We start from the raw sequence: 19188 nt of genomic DNA, 5'->3' as shown, positions 1-19188 counted from the left end.
TGTACCCCTAAAGGTACAATTTTGACACCCTTTTTCTCTGTGTGGAGCTACAATCAAAATGTTCCCCTTTATTTGTTTTATATTTATTTTAGTGTCAATATCGATTTATGCCGATTTAAAACAAATTGCCAAATTACTACCATAATACCACATTAGGAATTTAACCTCATAATTTTCGATATACTACATACATTTGGAAACGGTGGCTACTGTGAGATACTGTGGAAATAAAATAGCAAAAGTAACGGCACAGGTGAAGGTCAGCCATGTGCAGTTCTCAGGCGGTCCATGTGGTGGCGCTGTTTCAGAAGCAACAAAGTTTCAGGCCACTACCGTAACGCCATATCTACAGTTGCGAAACAAACATGCAGTTTGAAAGGGCACAGCGCAAGTGAATCTAAACACTATGCAACTACTTCATCTTGTCATTGCGGTAAAGACACTATTATGTGTCGGTGAGTGTTACACCATCAGAAGCTCGGTTTCATGGGCTGCCACCAGTGATGTGGTGGATGAAGAACTGGACACGCACTCGGACGAGGCGCCCGCTGTGCTCGTCGACAATATCGGGATCTGGAAACAAGCCTATCCGTCCTCTGTATACCGGGACGGTTCAGAGAAGAAACCTGACCAGATATCGAAAAGCGAGGATGTGTCATCCGCGTCCCGTGTGTTCTCATACCGTATGGAGGAGGTGAAGGGGCCGTCCAGCATCCCCACGCCTCCGCCGCACGAGGAGACGGCGAGAGTAGCGCGATACATGGCGCATTACAGCGACTGGGGTCACCTGGCAACCATCTCCACACAGGAACAGGTGATGCTTTATTTAATATAGTGCATTAAGTCGGGAGATCTACTTTCCTGTAAACTTTAGTTGCAGCTCTGTTATAATAGTTACAGCTATTAAAAAAATAATAAATAAATCCCAACCCTGTTCCTGGAGGCACACCAACACTACACATTTTAGATGGCTGAATTCGATATACTAGTATGCTACTCTGCCTACTTATACTACTTTTAACATGTGAACCTGTACGCTGGACCACAAAACCAGTAATAAGGGTCTTAAGGGATTCATACATCATCTGAAACCTGAATAAATAAACTTTCCATAGATATTTGGTTTGTTAGGATGGAACAATATTTGGCTGAGATGCAACTATTTGAAAATTTGGAATCTGAGGGAGCAAAATAATCTATATTGAGAAAATCGCCTTTAAAGTTGTCCAAATGAAGTCCTTAGCAATGCATATTACTACTAATTATAATTTACAAAATATCTTCATGGAACATTTACTTTGTTTACTTAATATCCTAATGATTTTTGGCATAAAAGAAAAATCGATAATTTTGACTCATACAATGTTTTGTTGGCTGTTGCCACAAATACCCGGCCGTCTGTCGGGAGCTAGTTATTTTAGTTTAAGTTTTAAATATGGATATTTTTCTTACACAAACACATCACTTCGCTTCAGAAGGACTTTATTAACCCAATGAAGCCGTTTGGGTATATTTTATGATGGATGGATGCACTTTTTTGGGCTTCAAAATCTCATCCTCTATTCACTGCCATTATAAAGCTAGGAAGAGCCAGGACATTATTTAAAGGTCCCATGGCATGGCATTTTTCTATTATTTTATAGTGTTTCCTGAGGTGTACTTATAGTGTTAGTATGATTTTTACATCATAAAATGTCATAATTTAGAAATAAAAGGCATTTTGTCTATACTGCTGTTTGCCCTGTGGCTGAATGCCCTGTTTCAAGAGGCGTGTCTGCTGTGAGACTTCAGTAAAAACGCCCACTGTTGTGATTGGCTGACATCTTTGCATTTGAAATGAGCGGAGGGGGCGTGGTTTAACGAGGTCTATGACGCACAAGCTGCTGCCAGAGAGACGGATGGACCTGAGTTCACTTCTCATCAGTTCTCTCAGCATGTCTCAGTTCAGGGTGAACTGTTGTAGTTACTAGAATATACTTCAGGTCATTAGTTTATTTCTAGTCGGAGGGGCTGTCACTCATGTCAGAAAGTTAGTAACTTTAGTAAATTATGGATCAGCGCTGACTCGAGACGCGAACCGTTTAGAAAGATTCAGTCCGATTTGGTGAACTGGTTCGGTTCACTAAAAAGAACTGATTCAAAAGAATGATTCGTTCGCAAACCGGACATCACGGAGACGGAGCGATCGCTAACAAAGTTATTTATAGTAACTACTGAGTTATGAGAGCGCAGTCTGTCAGCGTGAGTTTATTGTGTTTGTATCTGAGAGTTCTGAATAAACACGAGTCCCAGTCACGCCGAGTCTTCATCATTATTACCAACTTTGTAACACATGCAATGTACCATTACAGCGAGATGAACGAGTTAGTAAGTTTGATTAAAGCATTATTTCTAGATATGTTCCACTCATATGAAAAGCGTCAGTGACGCGCATTGAGTAACTTACACAGCGCAAACAAAGACACAACAGCAGTAATCGAATGTAATCCAGTTTATTGTGGGGAAAGCTGGCTAGCCGCTTACCCCCCTTCTGCTTAATCTCACGCCGCGTTTGGTGCCTCCGCTGTGGGCCAGATGCAGTACTGGGGGTCGGGGATGTTGAAGGCTGAGCTTCGGCGTGCGTGAGGTTTATCTCTAAAGAGATGTGAGTCTGCCGATGTTTAGCAGAAACTCCCGACTGTATGCACATTTAAGAACAGATAGACTCGACGAGGACGTACAAAAGCACTGACTCACAAGATAGAAAACACGAAAACACTGTTCTGTCGGGAGAGAGAGAAGCCGCAGTGTGTGCACGAATAATAAATAATTAGCTACACATAAGAAATCACTGATCACAGATCAGAAGGAACTGAAAAAAGACTTCTGTTTTCATTTGTACATCCAAACACTGAGAAACTGCCAGCATTCACTCGTTCACAACCCATGATCTCGTCTCGAGCGCTTGCATGGGCGTGCCAGACTCTCTGGGTGGAGGAAAGGGAAGTAACCATTCCTGCTTGGACGTCAAACCAGGAGACTTCAGGATTGGCTAGTCTGGCCTGTCATTTTCTCAAAGGCAGAGAAAGACAGCCAGAACTCGGTTTTACACCGATCAACATTTCTATCCACTTGGGGACAATATTCAGGCTAGGGGAACTCATATTAATGTTGAAATACCTCATAAAATGAAAATTTCATGCCATGGGACCTTTAATATATCTCCGATTGTATTCGTCTGAAAGAAGAATGTCATATACACCTAGGATGGCTTGAGGGTGAGTAAATCATGGGGTAGCCTACATTTATTTTTTGGGTGAACTATCCCTTAAAGGTCCCATTTGCGTTTTTACAATAATATTTAATGTACTCTTTTTTTTCTATCCCAAAAATATTTTATTGGGTAGAAATTGTGAATAAAATGCTTTAAAAAAATCCTTAGGCTTAAAATCGGCAAGAAACGGAAGTTGCAATAGTCTTATTTTTTTACCTACTGTGACAAACATATGAATGAAACAGCTTCTCAAACAAGAGAAAATGTAGAGCGTGACCTATTTTTGTCCATTTTTTGATTGGATGGTTGTGGTTTGCTATTGCTGTGATGTCATGTGAGTGACAGATTGATTCCGCCCTTCCGCCAGTAAATTTGTCATCATAGAAGAGATGTCACAGCAAGAGTTCTGCTTATAAATATTTTTTTTATTAAATATTACAAGGGCACCTAAATAAAAAAAAACAATGATGTGCAGTGTGCATGGACAAATCATGTATAATAATTAGGTATGCTCCGATCAGGATTTTTGCTGCCGATACCGAGTACCGATTTCTTGTCATGGTGATCGGCCGATACCGATCCCGATTCCAATGCTTCACTGATTTGTAAGCTCTCTGATCACTGTTAACCTTTTTTTCAGATAAAAAAAAGAAAATAAATGAAAAACTATAAATGTTGCCTTTATTATATTTTTATGGTAATTATGTAATGTAATGTAACTATTGTTTTAACAGGGTAAATAATCACAAAAATTATTCATTATACAATGAACATTTTAATATGCCTTTTAAATGGGGTTTCTGCACAACACTATGCATATCAGGATACTTAATAGGGCTGTATTTTCTACGTTTTTCTATTTGGATAAAAAAAAAAAAATCTGTATTTATTTTAATAATAATTTTATTTTGCATCCTGCCCAGTGATGTCCTAAAAACAATGTTGATATTGAAGGCTATAAACAAATACGGTGAATGTAATGTAGGCATGTATTAATAATTTTGTTTTTAAATTCACTGAACTAAAAATGAAAATAAAAACAAAATCATATTAGCCTATATTTGATTACCCAATTATAATGGTCACTTTCATAAAAATATACATACTTGTAGGTTTAAAATTCTACATATGGCACATTTATTGTCCAACAACAAATATTTTAGAAATATGTATATTTTAGTCCGAATTATTGCGTTATATTGCGCTCCGTCTGTTTGGCGCGGATACGCGTGGCTGGGCTCGCGGAAGTCTGAATTTTAGCGGAGATTCACACATGCAGAAGGCTCGTGGTCTCCTGACAGCAGAATGGACATATTTGCATGACTTCCTAATAGGGCTGTAACGATTTGACCAAAAATAAAAACCTCGATTAATTGAACATTTGACCTCGATTGCGATTAATGAACGAATATTTTGCTTTTTTTTTTTTGCCCTCATAAGGTTTTTGAGTAAGTTCACTGATAAGGTTTGTACTGTAAATATTTTCTACCATTAAAGGTGGAATTTTTTTTTCTAATGAAAAAGTGCATTGTGATTTTAAAATACTTGAAGGAAATGGTTCACTTTCAGCAGTTATTGTCTATGGAGCAGATTTCTGTTTGAACTGGCTTTAATGTTCAAACTGGCAGTGCTTAAACCACATACAAATGACAAAGCTGTGTGAGAACGCATGTGATAGAGGTCTGCCTTCAGGGCGCGCGCGTTTTCAGAAACGCGACACGGCTCGGCTCTGTGTCACTGAAAAAAGCTGAGCACTGAATGGAGAAGTTTTCCGTATTGTTGTTGTTAAATAGTTCACATTCGCTTTAAATGTTGAAACTGGCAAGCCTTTAAACGCATTTACTTGACAAACTTTATGAGCACGAAAGTGAAAGCGGCTTCAGCGCTTGCGCGCGCCGTCTCTGTGTTTGTGTGTGTGTGTGTGTGTGTCAGCGCGTAGGCTATAAGAACAGCAATTAACTGACCTGTATAAACTGTGTAAAACATGCTGTTACTATAGTGAGTCTGGGCATCTATAAACACAGATAACTATTCCTGCATCTCTCTGTGTGCCTTCAAACTGCACTTGATGCGACTGACGGGGCAGAGTCACGTGAAAACCGAAATAACCGACATGGGAAAAATACGGCGGTTAGAGGCTCTGAATGTCGGTTTCGGTTATTTTTCGATTAATCGTACAGCCCTACTTCCTAACATTTACAGATGGAGAATATACCTGTGAAATGTAAGTTATGCACTGAGGAAAGCACCACATTCCAAACGCATTAAACACTGCAGGTATTTATCTGTCTGTCAGCACAAGTATCTCTCAGAGCGTCTGACAGGGCAAGCTGCTTAAACTATACGTGTTAACAATATCTTACCAGTTATTTTAAAGTCCTTAATATAAAGCATGTGTCATGTTTAGGACAAATTGTATCATGCACTTTCCCTGCATCAGCTCATTCTACGTACTCCGCTATTTTTCAGATGCGTTTGTAGCTATCAAACTACTGTATATCGATACTTCCAAACGGCATTCGCCCATCCCTTAGGACCGACTGACCCATGTTCACTGGAACAATTGCTGTTCACATGGAACCCTTCTCCACTTCTGCCTTCAAAGCTCTAGTTTGAATTTTTTCTACTACCCCACGCGTCATGTACGCCCTCACGCGATGACATAATCAAATTGTGATCGGTTTGTGAGATCGGCCAAGTTAGTGAGTACCGATCGAGTCATAAAATATGATTATCGGCCGATGCCGATCGATCGGAGCATCCCTAAAATAAATAGTGCAGTATTCCATAAAAAAAACAAGATTTGTCCATTTTGATTTCATGGTGACTTTAATCCTTATCCAGTGAATCATGTATGACTGGAAAAGTCATGGGGCCTTTGAATAATGTTGTGGACAAAAGGTTGAGAAGCCTTGTATTAAGTGCAATCACATGTACATGTACAAAATGAGGTCTTTAATTTGGGCCGTTTTATTTCCCCCTTTTTAGATCAAAGGACTGCCGTTTGGAAACATCTTCTCTGTCAGTGACGGTCCACCTGACAACAGCACTGGCGTTCCTTATTTTTATGTGACGCCAATGGACAACACTGTAACGGATCTTCGCAGCTTCCCTTTTTCCTCCTTAACGTTTTCTGAGGCAGAGGGAGATTTCTGCAGGTGTGTTTACTTGCATATATGGTTGGAATTCAATTCCTTTGCATTTAATACATATCTCGCTTTGACATGGACCACTTTAGTCGCTGAATGTGTTTTGTATAATGATTTAATTGATGTGTTTTCTTCTGTGCTCACGTTTTCGTGCAAAAGGAAGCAGGTTTATGACCCTGAGGACCCCAGATGCGCTAGACTCACTTTGACTGGTAAAATGGTAGAAGTGGGACCAGATGAGCTTGACTTTGCCAAAGAGGCTATGTTCTCCAGGTAATATGCTAATTCTAAATCATACAGTCACACAGCTGTGAACTGTAACATGTTTATTCTGTTATGTTCTGTTTTGGTTTCGTTTTCACCGTGTGTCCTGTGTTTTGTAGTTATCATTTATCATTAGTTCCCAGTTATCATTAGTTTTCCATGCTGTTAATTAGTTCCTGCACCTGTTCTGTTTTACGTCGATTAATCTCCCTGTGTATTTAATGCCTGCTACAGACTAGAATTTCGGCAATCCTACAAAATCCTTTACAAATCTCACTGTATGACATGGATCTAATAAACTTGGGTACGACATGTATGTAGACTGTATGATGATGACGCCTATTGGATTTTAGGCTACGATGCAAGTTAGTGTACAAGAAAAAATCAGTATGCGCTAGTGGTTAACAAATAGAGCAAGATAAATCACACTTTGGCAATTGTGGTTTTTATCTGCGATGAAAAATGAGGAGGAAGCCAAAGAGGAGAATATGGCTAGGGAAAAGAGACCAACTTGGCTGGTCAATTTTGAAAATGGAGCTTGAGGTAAGTATTTTTCAGTTTAAGGGCCATGTCGCGTTGATCAATATGCCATTTTCATGTTGCATTTGTATTGGCTATTCAGTAGATGTAGGTCATAGCAGCAAACACACTTTGCGGTGATCATGCTAAACTTCTTACATTGTCAGAAAATTCTCACAGGCTATCTTTGGTCGCAAGACCGTGACAATGGCCGTCTTTGAGCCTCTCTCACTATTAGACGTAGGACCAAAGCATAGCAGTCATGACCACAGAAATCGCCATGATTGGTCATCTTTCATCTGGGACAGCCCAAAATCATACAATGTGTACCGGTGTTCAGTTGTGTTCAGTCGTTCGGTCTCATCAATGTTTTAGTGTAGTTGTTTTTTTTCTTCTCCTGTATGTTCTTCTGAGTTATTAAAGACTGTTCCCCCTATTTTTTGTATCTGATGCAATTGTGCACCTACTTATATCTGAAATGTTTAGGATAAGGATATATAAGGATATGATACTAACCAATGGAAGGTTTTTTTATGTCTTTTTTTGTTTTGTTTTTAGTTGGGTAAGCAGTGTGTCTGCAAATATATATATATGTATATGTATATTATGTGTATGTGTGTGTGTGTGTGTGTGTGTGTGTATTAATTGTGGCATGTGCTTTGTTTAGGCATCCTGTTATGAAGAAGTGGCCCCCTGGACATAACTGGTTTTTCATGAAATTGGTTTTGCAGCAAGTTTGGCTGCAGGACTGGGTTGGAGGAGTCTCTGTCATTCCGCTTGAAGAATATTTCAAAGCGACACCTTTCTGAGAAAAAACGGCAGCATCCCCTATATAATGAACAAGGTACAAACAGAACTGAACTGATTATGGAGAGAAGGTGGTTATGTTTTTCTTACAAACTACTTTCAAATAGTGGCTTTTGTCCTGACCATGATACCGGTTCAGTGCCTCAGGATTTTTCTCCTAACGTTTTTCCTGAGGATTCGTTGAATGTATGAATTATGTCCAAGGAAGCCTAACATTATCGATAGAATAATTCCACAATTACTTAAAGTGCCCCAATTATGCTATTTAAAAAATAAAAAATAAAGATTCCTAATCTTGTTTTGGAGGCAGGCATGCATGCATCCAAGGCCAAAAAAACACTTTAATTTTCTCATAATATACAATATAGCTCTTGTCTCACAGTGTCTGAAACGGTTCAATAAAGGATTTGGTCTCTCTAAATCCCTCCTTTCTGAGAGCCTCTTCTGCCCTTATCCTATTCTGCTCTTATCTGCTCCTATTCTGCACTTTAGTATTTAAAGCTAACCAGACCTTTTACATTCACAAACCGCTATATTACACACTACATGAAAGGTAAAATCGGAAAAAGCATAATAGGGGCACTTAGGGATAGTTGAACCAAAAATGAAAATTGCCATCATTTACTCACCCTCAGGTTGTTCCAAACCTGTATGAGTTTCTTTCTTCTGTTGAACACAAAATAAGATATTTGGAAGAATGTTGGTAGTCAAACAGTTGATGGACCCCGTTTTTTTTCCTACAATGGAAGTCAATGTGTGCCATCAACTCTCTGGTTACCAACATTCTTCAAAATATCTTTTTGTGTTCAACAGAAGAAAGAAAGTCGTACAGGTTTGGAACAACATAAGGGTAAGTAAGTAATGAAAATATAAACTTTTGGTAGTTTATCACATATATGCTGTAGACACTGTATTGAAAGGAAAGCTATTAATTTAATAAACATAAACAATCAAATCACTTAAAGGTCCCATGGCATGAAATTTTCATTTTATGAGGTATTTCAACATTAATATGAGTTCCCCTAGACTGAATATTGTCCCCAAGTGGATAGAAATGTTGATCGGTGTAAAACCGAGTTCTGGCTGTCTCTCTCTGCCTTTGAGAAAATGACAGGCCAGACTAGCCAATCCTGAAGTCTCCTGGTTTGACGTCCAAGCAGGAACGGTTTCCTCCCTTTCCCCCGCCCAGAGAATCTGGCACGCCCATGCAAACACTCGAGATCATTAACGTTACTTGTGAACGAGTGAACACTAGCAGTTTCTCAGTGTTTGGATGTACAAATGAAAACAGAAGTCTTTCTTCAGTTCCTTCTGATCTGTGATCATTGATTTCTTATGTGTAGCTAATTATTTATTATTCGTGCACACGCTGCGGCTTCTCTCTCTCCCGACAGAACAGTGTTTTCGTGTTTTCTATCTTGTGAGTCAGTGTTTTTGTACGTCCTTGTCGCGTCTATCTGTTCTAAAATGTGCATACAGTCTTTTCTGTTTAACATCAGCAGTCACATCTTTAGAGATAAACTTCACACACGCCGAAGCTCGGCCTCCAACATCCCCGACCCCCAGTACTGCATCTGGCCCACAGCGGAGGCACCAAACGCGGCGTGAGATTAAGCAGAAGGAGGGTAAGCGTGAGGGTATCCGGCTAGGCTAGCCAGCTTTCCCCACAATAAACTGGATTACATTCAATTACTGCTGTTGTGTCTTTGTTTGCGCTGTGTAACGTTACTCAATGCGCGTCAATGACGCTATTCATATGATTGGAACATATCTAGAAATAATGCTATACTCAACACTTACTAACTCGTTCATCTCGCTGTAATGGTACTTTGCATGTGTTACAAAGTTGGTAGAATAATGATGAAGAGGACTCGGTGTGACTGGGACTCGTGTTTATTCAGAACTCTCAGATACAAACACAATAAACTCGCGCTGACTGACAGCGCTCTCATAACTCAGTAGTTACTATAAATAACTTTGTTAGCAATCGCTTCATCTCCGTGATGTCCGGTTCGCGAACGAATCATTCTTTTGAATCGGTTCTTTTTAGTGAACCGAACCAGTTCACCAAATCGGACTGAATCGTTCTAAACGGTTCGCGTCTCGAGTCAGCGCTGATCCATAATTTACTAAAGTTACTAACTTTCTGACATGAGTGACAGCCCCTCCGACTAGAAATAAACGAATAACCTGAAGTATATGCTAGTAACTACAACAGTTCACCCTGAACTGAGACATGCTGAGAGAACTGATGAGAAGTGAACACAGGTCCATCCATCTCTCTGGCAGACTCGTGCCTGCTCGTGCCTCGTTAAACCACGCCCCCTCCGCTCATTTAAAATGCAAAGATGTCAGCCAATCACAACAGTGGGCGTTTTTACTGAAGTCTCACAGCAGACACGCCTCTTGAAGCAGGGCATTCAGCCACAGGGCAAACAGCAGTATAGAAAAAATGCCTTTTATTTCTAAATTATGACATTTTATGATGTAAAAATCATACTAATAATATAAGTACACCTCAGAAAACACTATAAAATAATAGAAAAATGCCATGCCATGGGACCTTTAAACTTAACATTTCTCCTATAGGCCTTTACAAAGAAATGTAAATTCTATACTAAATTCTTCAGTACGCAAAGAAAAGATATATATATATAAATAAATGTTTTCTATGAGACTCACTTTACTGTGAAGTCTGAAGGTCTGAAATTTAATTAACCGCTGAAGTGTGGAATACAAGTTATGCTTTTGTGTGCAAAAAAGAGAGTTTTTCAGTTGTATTTATAGCATCTAATGCTTTCCTACATTTCAAGTTAAGTTTTGGGTCTGCATTAACTTCTCATGAACAGTGACTTACTGTACAGTACATGACCTCATATGTAATGCTACCTAATGTGAAATATCTCAAATATCTGTCTGTGCCTTGCAAAACCTCTTCACAATGATATACATGTGCTGCACAAATAAAGTAAAAACTATTTAATAAATGATATATTGTGTGGAAGGGGCAGTTGCTCATTTTGCTGTTTTGCGTTTTTGTGTTTTGATGTAAAAACTAATAATGTAGATTACAAAAAGGATTGATTGGTTGGAGTAATGTGATTATATAATACAGAATTAAGCTTAAAATAGTATTCCTGAGAGACAGTAAAACTGTCTTACGTAACACAGTATCTGGCTTGAGCAAAATTAAAAATTGTGCAGGTTATAATTAATCATCTCCACTTTTTTCTGTGGGACCCACAGAGAAACAGAGCTAGAATTAATTTGTTTTAATGTGAGTCAACAGAGTAAAAATAATCACAGGCACATATCTAGGGTAGCACTGCTTTTAGTTACACAACAAGAAACGGATGAATGTATGACTAAATTGCAGGCTTTGGTGTTGAAAGGGAAGAGATATGCATAGAAATAAAAATAGACTAGTGAGAAAGGTCACAGTCTATACGTCAATGAGAAATTAGAAAAGACAAAAGCATAAGTATAGGCTTGAATACAGACTGCAATTGGTATGGGTCGCAGTAATACCACTTTTGATGACCCTACATTTAAAAATAACAGGATTAGCAGAAATTAAAGGAAAAGATATGAACGATAAATTAAAAGAATGAGAGATGGTTGCATATAATAAAGGCTCAGGCCCACAAGCTATCAGTGGCAGTGAAGGTCAGATAAGCCAATCAATTATTCATTAAATGTGTGTGCCCTCTGGCGCCCACATTCAGACAGCATACATGGCATGCACGCATCTAAATATATAAATATGACACATGACTTTTTCTTTTGTTATAAATGAGTATTGTATGTGTAGTATAAATATTCTCAGGAAATTGGGTATGGGTAGCTTTCACAATATATAAAATTAAAAATGTCATAATTTCAATTTCCTAATAATATGAATAAAAATAAATAAAATAATAAAATAATAAAAAACATGACATTTAAATATATTATCATGTTACCACTTCCAGTCAGTATTTAGATTCCTCTTTAAAATGTGAATTTAATGTTTTTTAATGACTGACTACTGACAATACAACAAACATACAACATTCAATTTTCATTATATATTCATATTTAATGTCCTTCTTATTACACATATAGTTTCTCATTAATTGAAATTTAGGGTCATTCACTAATTTTAAATGGAATCTTTAATCTTGTAAAATGACTTGAGTGTTTTTTAATGCTTTATTCAGTGAAAAAACACGCAACAAATGACTACAAAATAACAACAAAAATAGTAACAGTAAATAAATAAATAAATAATACTCGAGTGAATGTGCGATGGGTTCAGTCCGCCGTGTGGCGGCAGACAGGAGCTGCGTGCTAACTCCAGCCAATCAACGTCAGCGATGGGCGCGGTTTGATGACTCCAGCCAATCACGTTTCTGGGTGGGCGATCGTAGCTTTCTGTGGGTGTGGTCTTCAACAAAGCTTGATTGAGAGATCACATCACCGCTGAAGATTCTGGCAGGACGGTGCGTCTAATTTTGCTATTTTAACGGAACATTACAAAACGTGTTTCTGCTCGGTTTCTTCTTCTTCTGGATAGTTCTTATGAGCTCGAGCCGGGCCGGTTGGTTGTTCAATAGCAGGCTGAAAGGTAAGAAGTGTTGAACTTGGGGCTGTTGATCATGCCTGTCTGACATATTTTGGGGTCCTCCGACAGGTAGTCAACTCTGTTTATTTTACAGCCCCGAATTATGGGGCTTTCCTTATCCATTCAATGATTTATTTTACTCAATCACCCCACCCCCAATATTAATTCCCCCTGCAGTATTTCTGTATGTCTCTTGGTGATTCATTTCCTCAGAAATATGACTGCATACATATTTAAACGGCTATCAGTTTAACTATGTAACGTACGTTAGTTATCAATGCGGTGTAAAAAAAAGACCGAAACCAAGGACCGTGTATGTTATCATGTCGATCTCTGTGCCTTTCCCTGATTTTTCATTTATTCATGATCTCTTCCAGTAACGGTAGGCATGAGGATTGCACATTTTTCTCTTGAAATGCATCAGTTCCGCTGGGCTGCCTCGTGACTCCAGCAGCGACCAAGGGGAGGAGGAGGAGGAGGAGGACCGCGGCGCAGACAGTATATGATCCGGGCCCCGTCAGCTCCTGTCCGCTCCTCTGAAGCGCCTATGCACGTCTGGATCAGGAGGACCAGAGGCAGCTGCACGGGGAGGCGCTGAAATGAGATGAGGCTCAGACATGGAACTGTTGCCACTGCTATTGTTTTCTTCACGTCGTTTCTCAGTCTGTCCTGGTACACGGCTTGGCAAAATGGCAAAGGTGAGCTCATCTCTGAGATTCATTCAGTTATGCTGTATCACACGAGCAAGAAAGCTGCTGTTCTTAATATTCAGTGCTACAGCACAATTGCAAGTGCAAGTTTTTTACGAAAGTCCAGCAGTCATTTTATTATTTTCCAGTAATTTAATCTGCACAGTAAATGCCCTTTAGTTGGTTTATTACTTCTCTGGCCAAAGAAAATAGTTAAAAAAAAAACCCAACAAACTTCACCAAGCATCACTAAAATCTGGTCTTGAAAGTCGTGTACATGTGGAACAGATAAACAGAGTTTTCTCCGCTGCCCACTCAAATCATTCTGTAATCACGCCGCTCCAGCTCCGGGTTTTTCAGTTGTCTCTCTAGTGAGAGAAACCCACTCTGGAGTAAAATAAAACACTTGTTGCGTCCGAAATTGCACACTGTCTCAGTAGTAGTACATCTGATCAAGAACTTTCTTAGCTACTGATAAAAAAGTATGTTCTATATAGTATGAATGTAAGTAGCATGAAAAAAATCCGGACATACTACATTTGTCAATGTCATGTGAGAGACCCACAGCGTCAGTTAAGTCAAAGCCACTTTAAAAGAAAAAGAAAAGGGTCACACCTGCCACCGCTGTGGTACGCATGGAAAGCTATGCAGCTCTTAAACATTAATTTTGGATTTATCTATTTTTAGTGTACACCGAAAAAAGGCTGTTCTATAAGTGGTCATAGACAATTGCACGACAGGTATGATTCAGTTTATGACACTTCTCATTCATTTCTATCTGCAAACAGATATTGACTGTCACACTATGAATGAAATTCAATGACATTAAGGCTGTAATGTGATTGGTTATCAAGGCACATGTGATCCAAGTTAGTCGCATTACACTTTCTCCAATGGTAGAGTCACAAACCCTCGTATCTCCCAATAATAAGGCAGTCTCTTGTTTCCACACCATTCAAAATTCCAGTAGCCTCATGGGATAGTGTCCATTTGGAAACACACTTGCCGGATATGCTTTACTTTGATTTCGCCTGAATCATAATCACACCGAGTTCATTCATTGGCCAGAGGAGAACTGCCCCCCCCGACTGAGCCTGGTTTCTCCGAAGGATTTTTTTATCCATTCTGTCACCGATGAAGTTTGGGTTCCTTGTCACTGTCGCCTCTGGCTTGCTTAGTTGGGGACACTTGATATTCAACTATATCATTAATCTGTACTGACGCTGTTGCATGAGAACTGAACTGAGCTGGACGATGACATCATTTTTTGATGAAATGAACTAAATTAATAATTAATACAATTATAAAAGGACTGTCTTGTGTGACTTCCTGAGCATTATTTGCATAGGCTGAATTCTGAATAGCATCCTACTCTTACGCTTTTATATTAAATATCGACATGCTGGAATGCCACTTCACTAATCAATTTAGAGGACCAGAATATACAAAATGTGCAATTCCTTAAAACAGACCTTTTTGTTTAATTTCCATTTTTTTTATTAAAAAGTGGTAGTGTGCAAATTTTATCGCAGCTTTTAACTGTAGTAGATATAGTATTTTGGTTCCACATGTTTTCAACTAGTTGACGGGTTGAAAACATGCAGAACTAGCTCCTGTAGTCTCTAGCCTCTGGCCAAAAAGTCATTTTGCGTCATCTGAGGATTTTTGGCCAGAGGCTAGAAACTAGAGGAGCTAGTTCCGCATGTTTTCAACCCGCCCATATGGGTGGGATCTCACTCACAGCATGTAAATGCGCACTGCTGCTCGGCTCAGGCATTCATAACGGAGCGGTGCGGAGCAAAGTGAGTGTTTCAACTTTTCAATGAATTCCAATGAAAGTTTAGCTTCCACATGCAATCTGATAACGCGCCACACTGGACACGCTCCGTGAATGACTGCTGCGCTTACCTCAGCTCTGCTCAGCTCTTCGTGATGAATGAAATCTGACTCCTGCTGCGTCTGTGACATGACTTTCGTTCGGCTCACTCACACTTTATTGAAAAGACACGTTCAGTTTTTAATTGTAGTGTCTGTTCTCTAACTGAAAGAAATTATTTTATTACTATGAATATCAAAACGACGTTGGGGGCGGTGGCGCGGTGGGCAAGTGATAACCAATAGCCATGGCTTGGGAGTGGCCTCATTGGGCAGCGAAGCAAGTGCATTCTGGGAGTTGTTGTCTTTTATCCACATGAGACAAAAATAAATTTTCTGTCTTTTCTCAGTCTAGAAGGCACCAAATTCAAAAATAATTTCACATTTCTACTACATAAATGACACAGTTTAAATACACATTCATCTTCCCAGCGCTGAAGGGCACCTTTAAGGGAACACATCCTGTTAGCTGCACTAGTTGACATTGACCTTAAAGGAGTTCATGGTTTCTGGCCACAAAGTGTCTAAAAGGAACTCTGGAGATGCCTTAATGTTGGAAATTTAAGTTTAGCGTAATACCCCAAGTACCCTTGTTGGAAATCAATGAGCTCGGGTGAACATTGTGACAGCTCATTGCTCTATGGCCGATCAATCTCTAGTTAAATCCATCCCTGTATTGATTAGAGTTGTATAAAGCAGAACATACAGTTCTATATGCTTGTTGGTGATCTTCGCTTCTGTTTTATGCAAGATTTCTCCTTAGGATTTAACCAAATGTATAGGCTGACCAATTTGCATTCCGTATCATTTACATTCCCATCATAAACAAATGGGAAAACATTGGGAGAACATAACACGCAATGAGTTATCACATTTCATTTTCATGCAAAGTATAGGTTGAGTGACTTTTTGCTCTTGTCTTTATAATGGGTACTTGGGACATCAGTTTGTTTGATTTTGGTTAATTGAATTCTGTATTTACATTGACATCTCTTTTTTTTTCTCTCTATTATTTTATTAAGCAGTATTACAGTCACATTATACAGACATTTAGATTACTGTATATATTATATTTGTCTATTTGTACCTTCAAGCTATAAACAGGATTTTCTACAAAATTAACCTTTTGACTCAAGGCTTTATTGACGACCACAGTCCTGTAGAGGAATCTTAAATTCCCTCTCACCCAAAAACCTGTTCAACCTGTCTTTGGGAAACTGTTATTTCTTGATCTTGTTAAGGCTAATTTTGTTGAAGATCCTGCGTATAGCTTGAAGGTACAAAGAGACACTTATGTGTCCGCTTCTAAAAAAAAATCTAAATCTAAAAAATGTGATGCACTACTTTAGCAGATTAATATTGTAGTCAGGGAAAAGAGAGAAAGGTCACTGTATTCATTGACATGAAAGCCTCCCACATATGCACACCCCTCATAAGCCTGGTCGTGGAGGGCGTTGATGTTATGTAGTGACTCATTATAACATAGTTCGATGCCACTCAGGTCTGAATAATTCTCTTATTGACTTGCTGCTCTGGTGCTTTTTCTCTGTCAGGCCTGCTCTGCATGATATAGAGTGGTGTTAACTTTTTGTTTAGGCGTTGGGCAAACAAATTTACAATCTTGTAAATGCAGTCTTGATTGCACTGTTATTTCCCTTTAAGGTTTAAAGTTCACCCTGATTAGAAGTTCAACATCTTTGCAGTTGTTGTGGGTGTCTTGGTATGCATTGCTCATTCTTAGCTACCTGTCAGAGTAGTTGATTTGTTCACTTTAGTGAATACTGCATGAAATGGAAAGAAAAATAGGGCTGTGCTGAGTCAGTTATAGTATTGTGATACATCATGACATATTGAATCACATATGTATTGTTTCATGACAAGCCCAGCCTTAATGTAAATGTCACATGTTAGTGTTTGTTCAGATATAATGATAAAGAAAGGAGGGGATTCTTTAATCAAAATAACGATTGTTGCTGCATGCTGTTTTAATACAGCAGCAACAACTTATATTTACTTGCATTATTTCAAAGTATTTTGTTAATTTTTATGTAACATAAAAAGTGCACACTATGGTTCAAATGTATGAGCTCTGTAAGAATTTTGTTGTTGTTGAAATAAATAAATAGTTTTATCAGCAAAAGTGCTTTAAATTGATCTAAAGTGGCAGTAAAGACTTTTATAACGAAGGTTTCCATTTCAACTAAATGCTGATTTAAAAAACAATAAAAATCTTTCAATTTATCAGAGTCCTAAAAAAATTATAGTTTCCATAGAAATATTAAGCAACTGTTTATAACATTATTAATAATAATAATAATAAATGTTTCTTGAGCAGCAAATCAGCATATTAGAATGATTTCTGAAGGATCATGTGACTCTGAAGCCTGGAGTGTTGATGCTGAAAATTCAGCTTTGTATCATAAGAATAAATTACATTTTAAAATGCACAACGATCAGACATAACATTATGACCACTGACAGGTGAAGTGAATAACACTGATTATCTCTTCATCACGGCGCTTGTTAGTGGGTGGGATATATTAGGCAGCAAGTGAACATTTTTGTCCTCAAAGTTGATGTGTTAGAAGTAGGGATGGCGAAAACTAAACATTTTCTTGACCGACCACCAAGCCTCATTAGCCGGTTGAAACCGGTTAACCGATTAGTTTAAAATATGCTGCGCTATTTGAAATAACAACCGCGAGCCGCGCCTGCAATTTCGCAACTCTGTCGCATCTCTCTGCCGCTCTGCCTCCCACTCTCACACACACACTGTCCCGGCGCCGCCGCCTCCCTTCCACTCACGTCACTTTTTTAAAATCCCCTACAGTGCGAAACATGAGTCCCGCAAACGCGGCGCCGAGGAGCTTGTTTGTAATCGGAGGACAAATGGCTCCTTAGTTTCGAAATCGTTTGGTACAAGGTGATCGCGTTGAAAATAAAGGCATTTGTCTAGCGTTAGAAGCTCATTTGAAACATTGCCGCGGCTCATTTAAGAAAATGACAGCTCCGAAGAGACGCAGCTTTAGTTTGAGGTAGTGCTAACAATAATAAAGAAAGATGATGATCAACACCTTATGTGTTACCACTGTAGATGCAGATGTAATATATTTCCAAATGTAAGCCCATCTTATGCGGAATGTTGTATACAATAACCTCGAGTGTTTTAGCCTGTTTACTTTTTGCAAACCTTGTGAGCGCGCAAACCCAAACACTGTGACCTCGCGGCAAATGTTTTTATTGGTTTATTAAGAACAGGCGAGTTATGAAAAATTGAGTGTGAGGGATTTGTTCACTTCACACAAAAAGATTTTGGAATGAGATGGCTAACTGTAATAGCGTTTAGTCCACTGTCTATAATAGCCTAATTTAGAGATCACTGTTTTTTTTTTAACTGACAACTTTGATCGGTTAACGTTGATACGGTCAACCATCGGTCAAACGGTCATCGGTTAACATCCCTAGTTAGAAGCAGGAAAAATGGGCAAGCGTAAGGATTTGAGCGATTTTGACAAGGGCCAAATTGTGATGGCTAGACGACGGTGTCATAGCATCTCCAAAACTGCAGCTCGTGGGGTGTTCCCGGTCTGCAGTGGTTCGTATCTATCAAAAGTGGTCCAAGGAAGGAACAGTTGTGAACCGGCGACAGGGTCATGGGAGGCCAAGGCTCATTGATGCCTCGACGGGTCAGGGCTGTTTTGGCATCAAAAGGGGACCAACACAATATTAGGTCATAATGTTATGCCTGATCTGTGTATATTCAAATAGAAAATATTTATTAAACATTATTTATTTATTTAACAATATTACTGTTTTTACTGTACATCTGTTTTAATTAACAATATTTTTAAGTACCGGCTTTTGTAGTTTTCTGTTGCATGGTAAAAGATCTGGCCTCTTAACTGAAAGGTTATAGCTTCAGAGCCCATAAGTGTTGGTCTGTGACTCTACATTATGCCTTTGATCAAAGCACTTAACCCTAGGTTGCTCCAGGGGTCCCTTTAATATGTTCGCTGGAAGTTCCTTTGG

General features: G+C 39.0%; 2 protein-coding genes across 2 annotated transcripts in view; both read left to right on the top strand.

The window, feature by feature from the left end:
- Positions 1–342: 342 nt before the first annotated feature.
- On the top strand, positions 343–7994 carry creg2 (cellular repressor of E1A-stimulated genes 2; the record flags this gene model as incomplete). Its single annotated transcript, XM_079821670.1, has 4 exons — positions 343–814; positions 6242–6411; positions 6562–6675; positions 7853–7994. Exons 1-4 carry the CDS (start codon positions 407–409, stop codon positions 7992–7994), a joined length of 834 nt encoding a protein of 277 aa, XP_079677796.1. The 5' UTR covers positions 343–406.
- A 4421-nt stretch (positions 7995–12415) lies between these two features.
- mgat4a (alpha-1,3-mannosyl-glycoprotein 4-beta-N-acetylglucosaminyltransferase A) overlaps positions 12416–19188 on the top strand; it is a 59630-nt gene continuing 52857 nt past the window's right edge. The window contains exons 1-2 of the mRNA XM_079820665.1: positions 12416–12598; positions 12973–13293. Coding sequence (XP_079676791.1) covers positions 13200–13293 — 94 coding nt within the window. The 5' untranslated portion in view covers positions 12416–12598; positions 12973–13199. The remainder of the gene's footprint in view (positions 12599–12972; positions 13294–19188) is intronic.

This window comes from Gobio gobio (assembly GCF_949357685.1).
Source record: "Gobio gobio genome assembly, chromosome: 7".
NCBI classification, from domain to species: domain Eukaryota; kingdom Metazoa; phylum Chordata; class Actinopteri; order Cypriniformes; family Gobionidae; genus Gobio; species Gobio gobio.
Note: the sequence above shows the minus strand (reverse complement) of the source record. Positions and strands in the feature narration are given on the sequence as shown.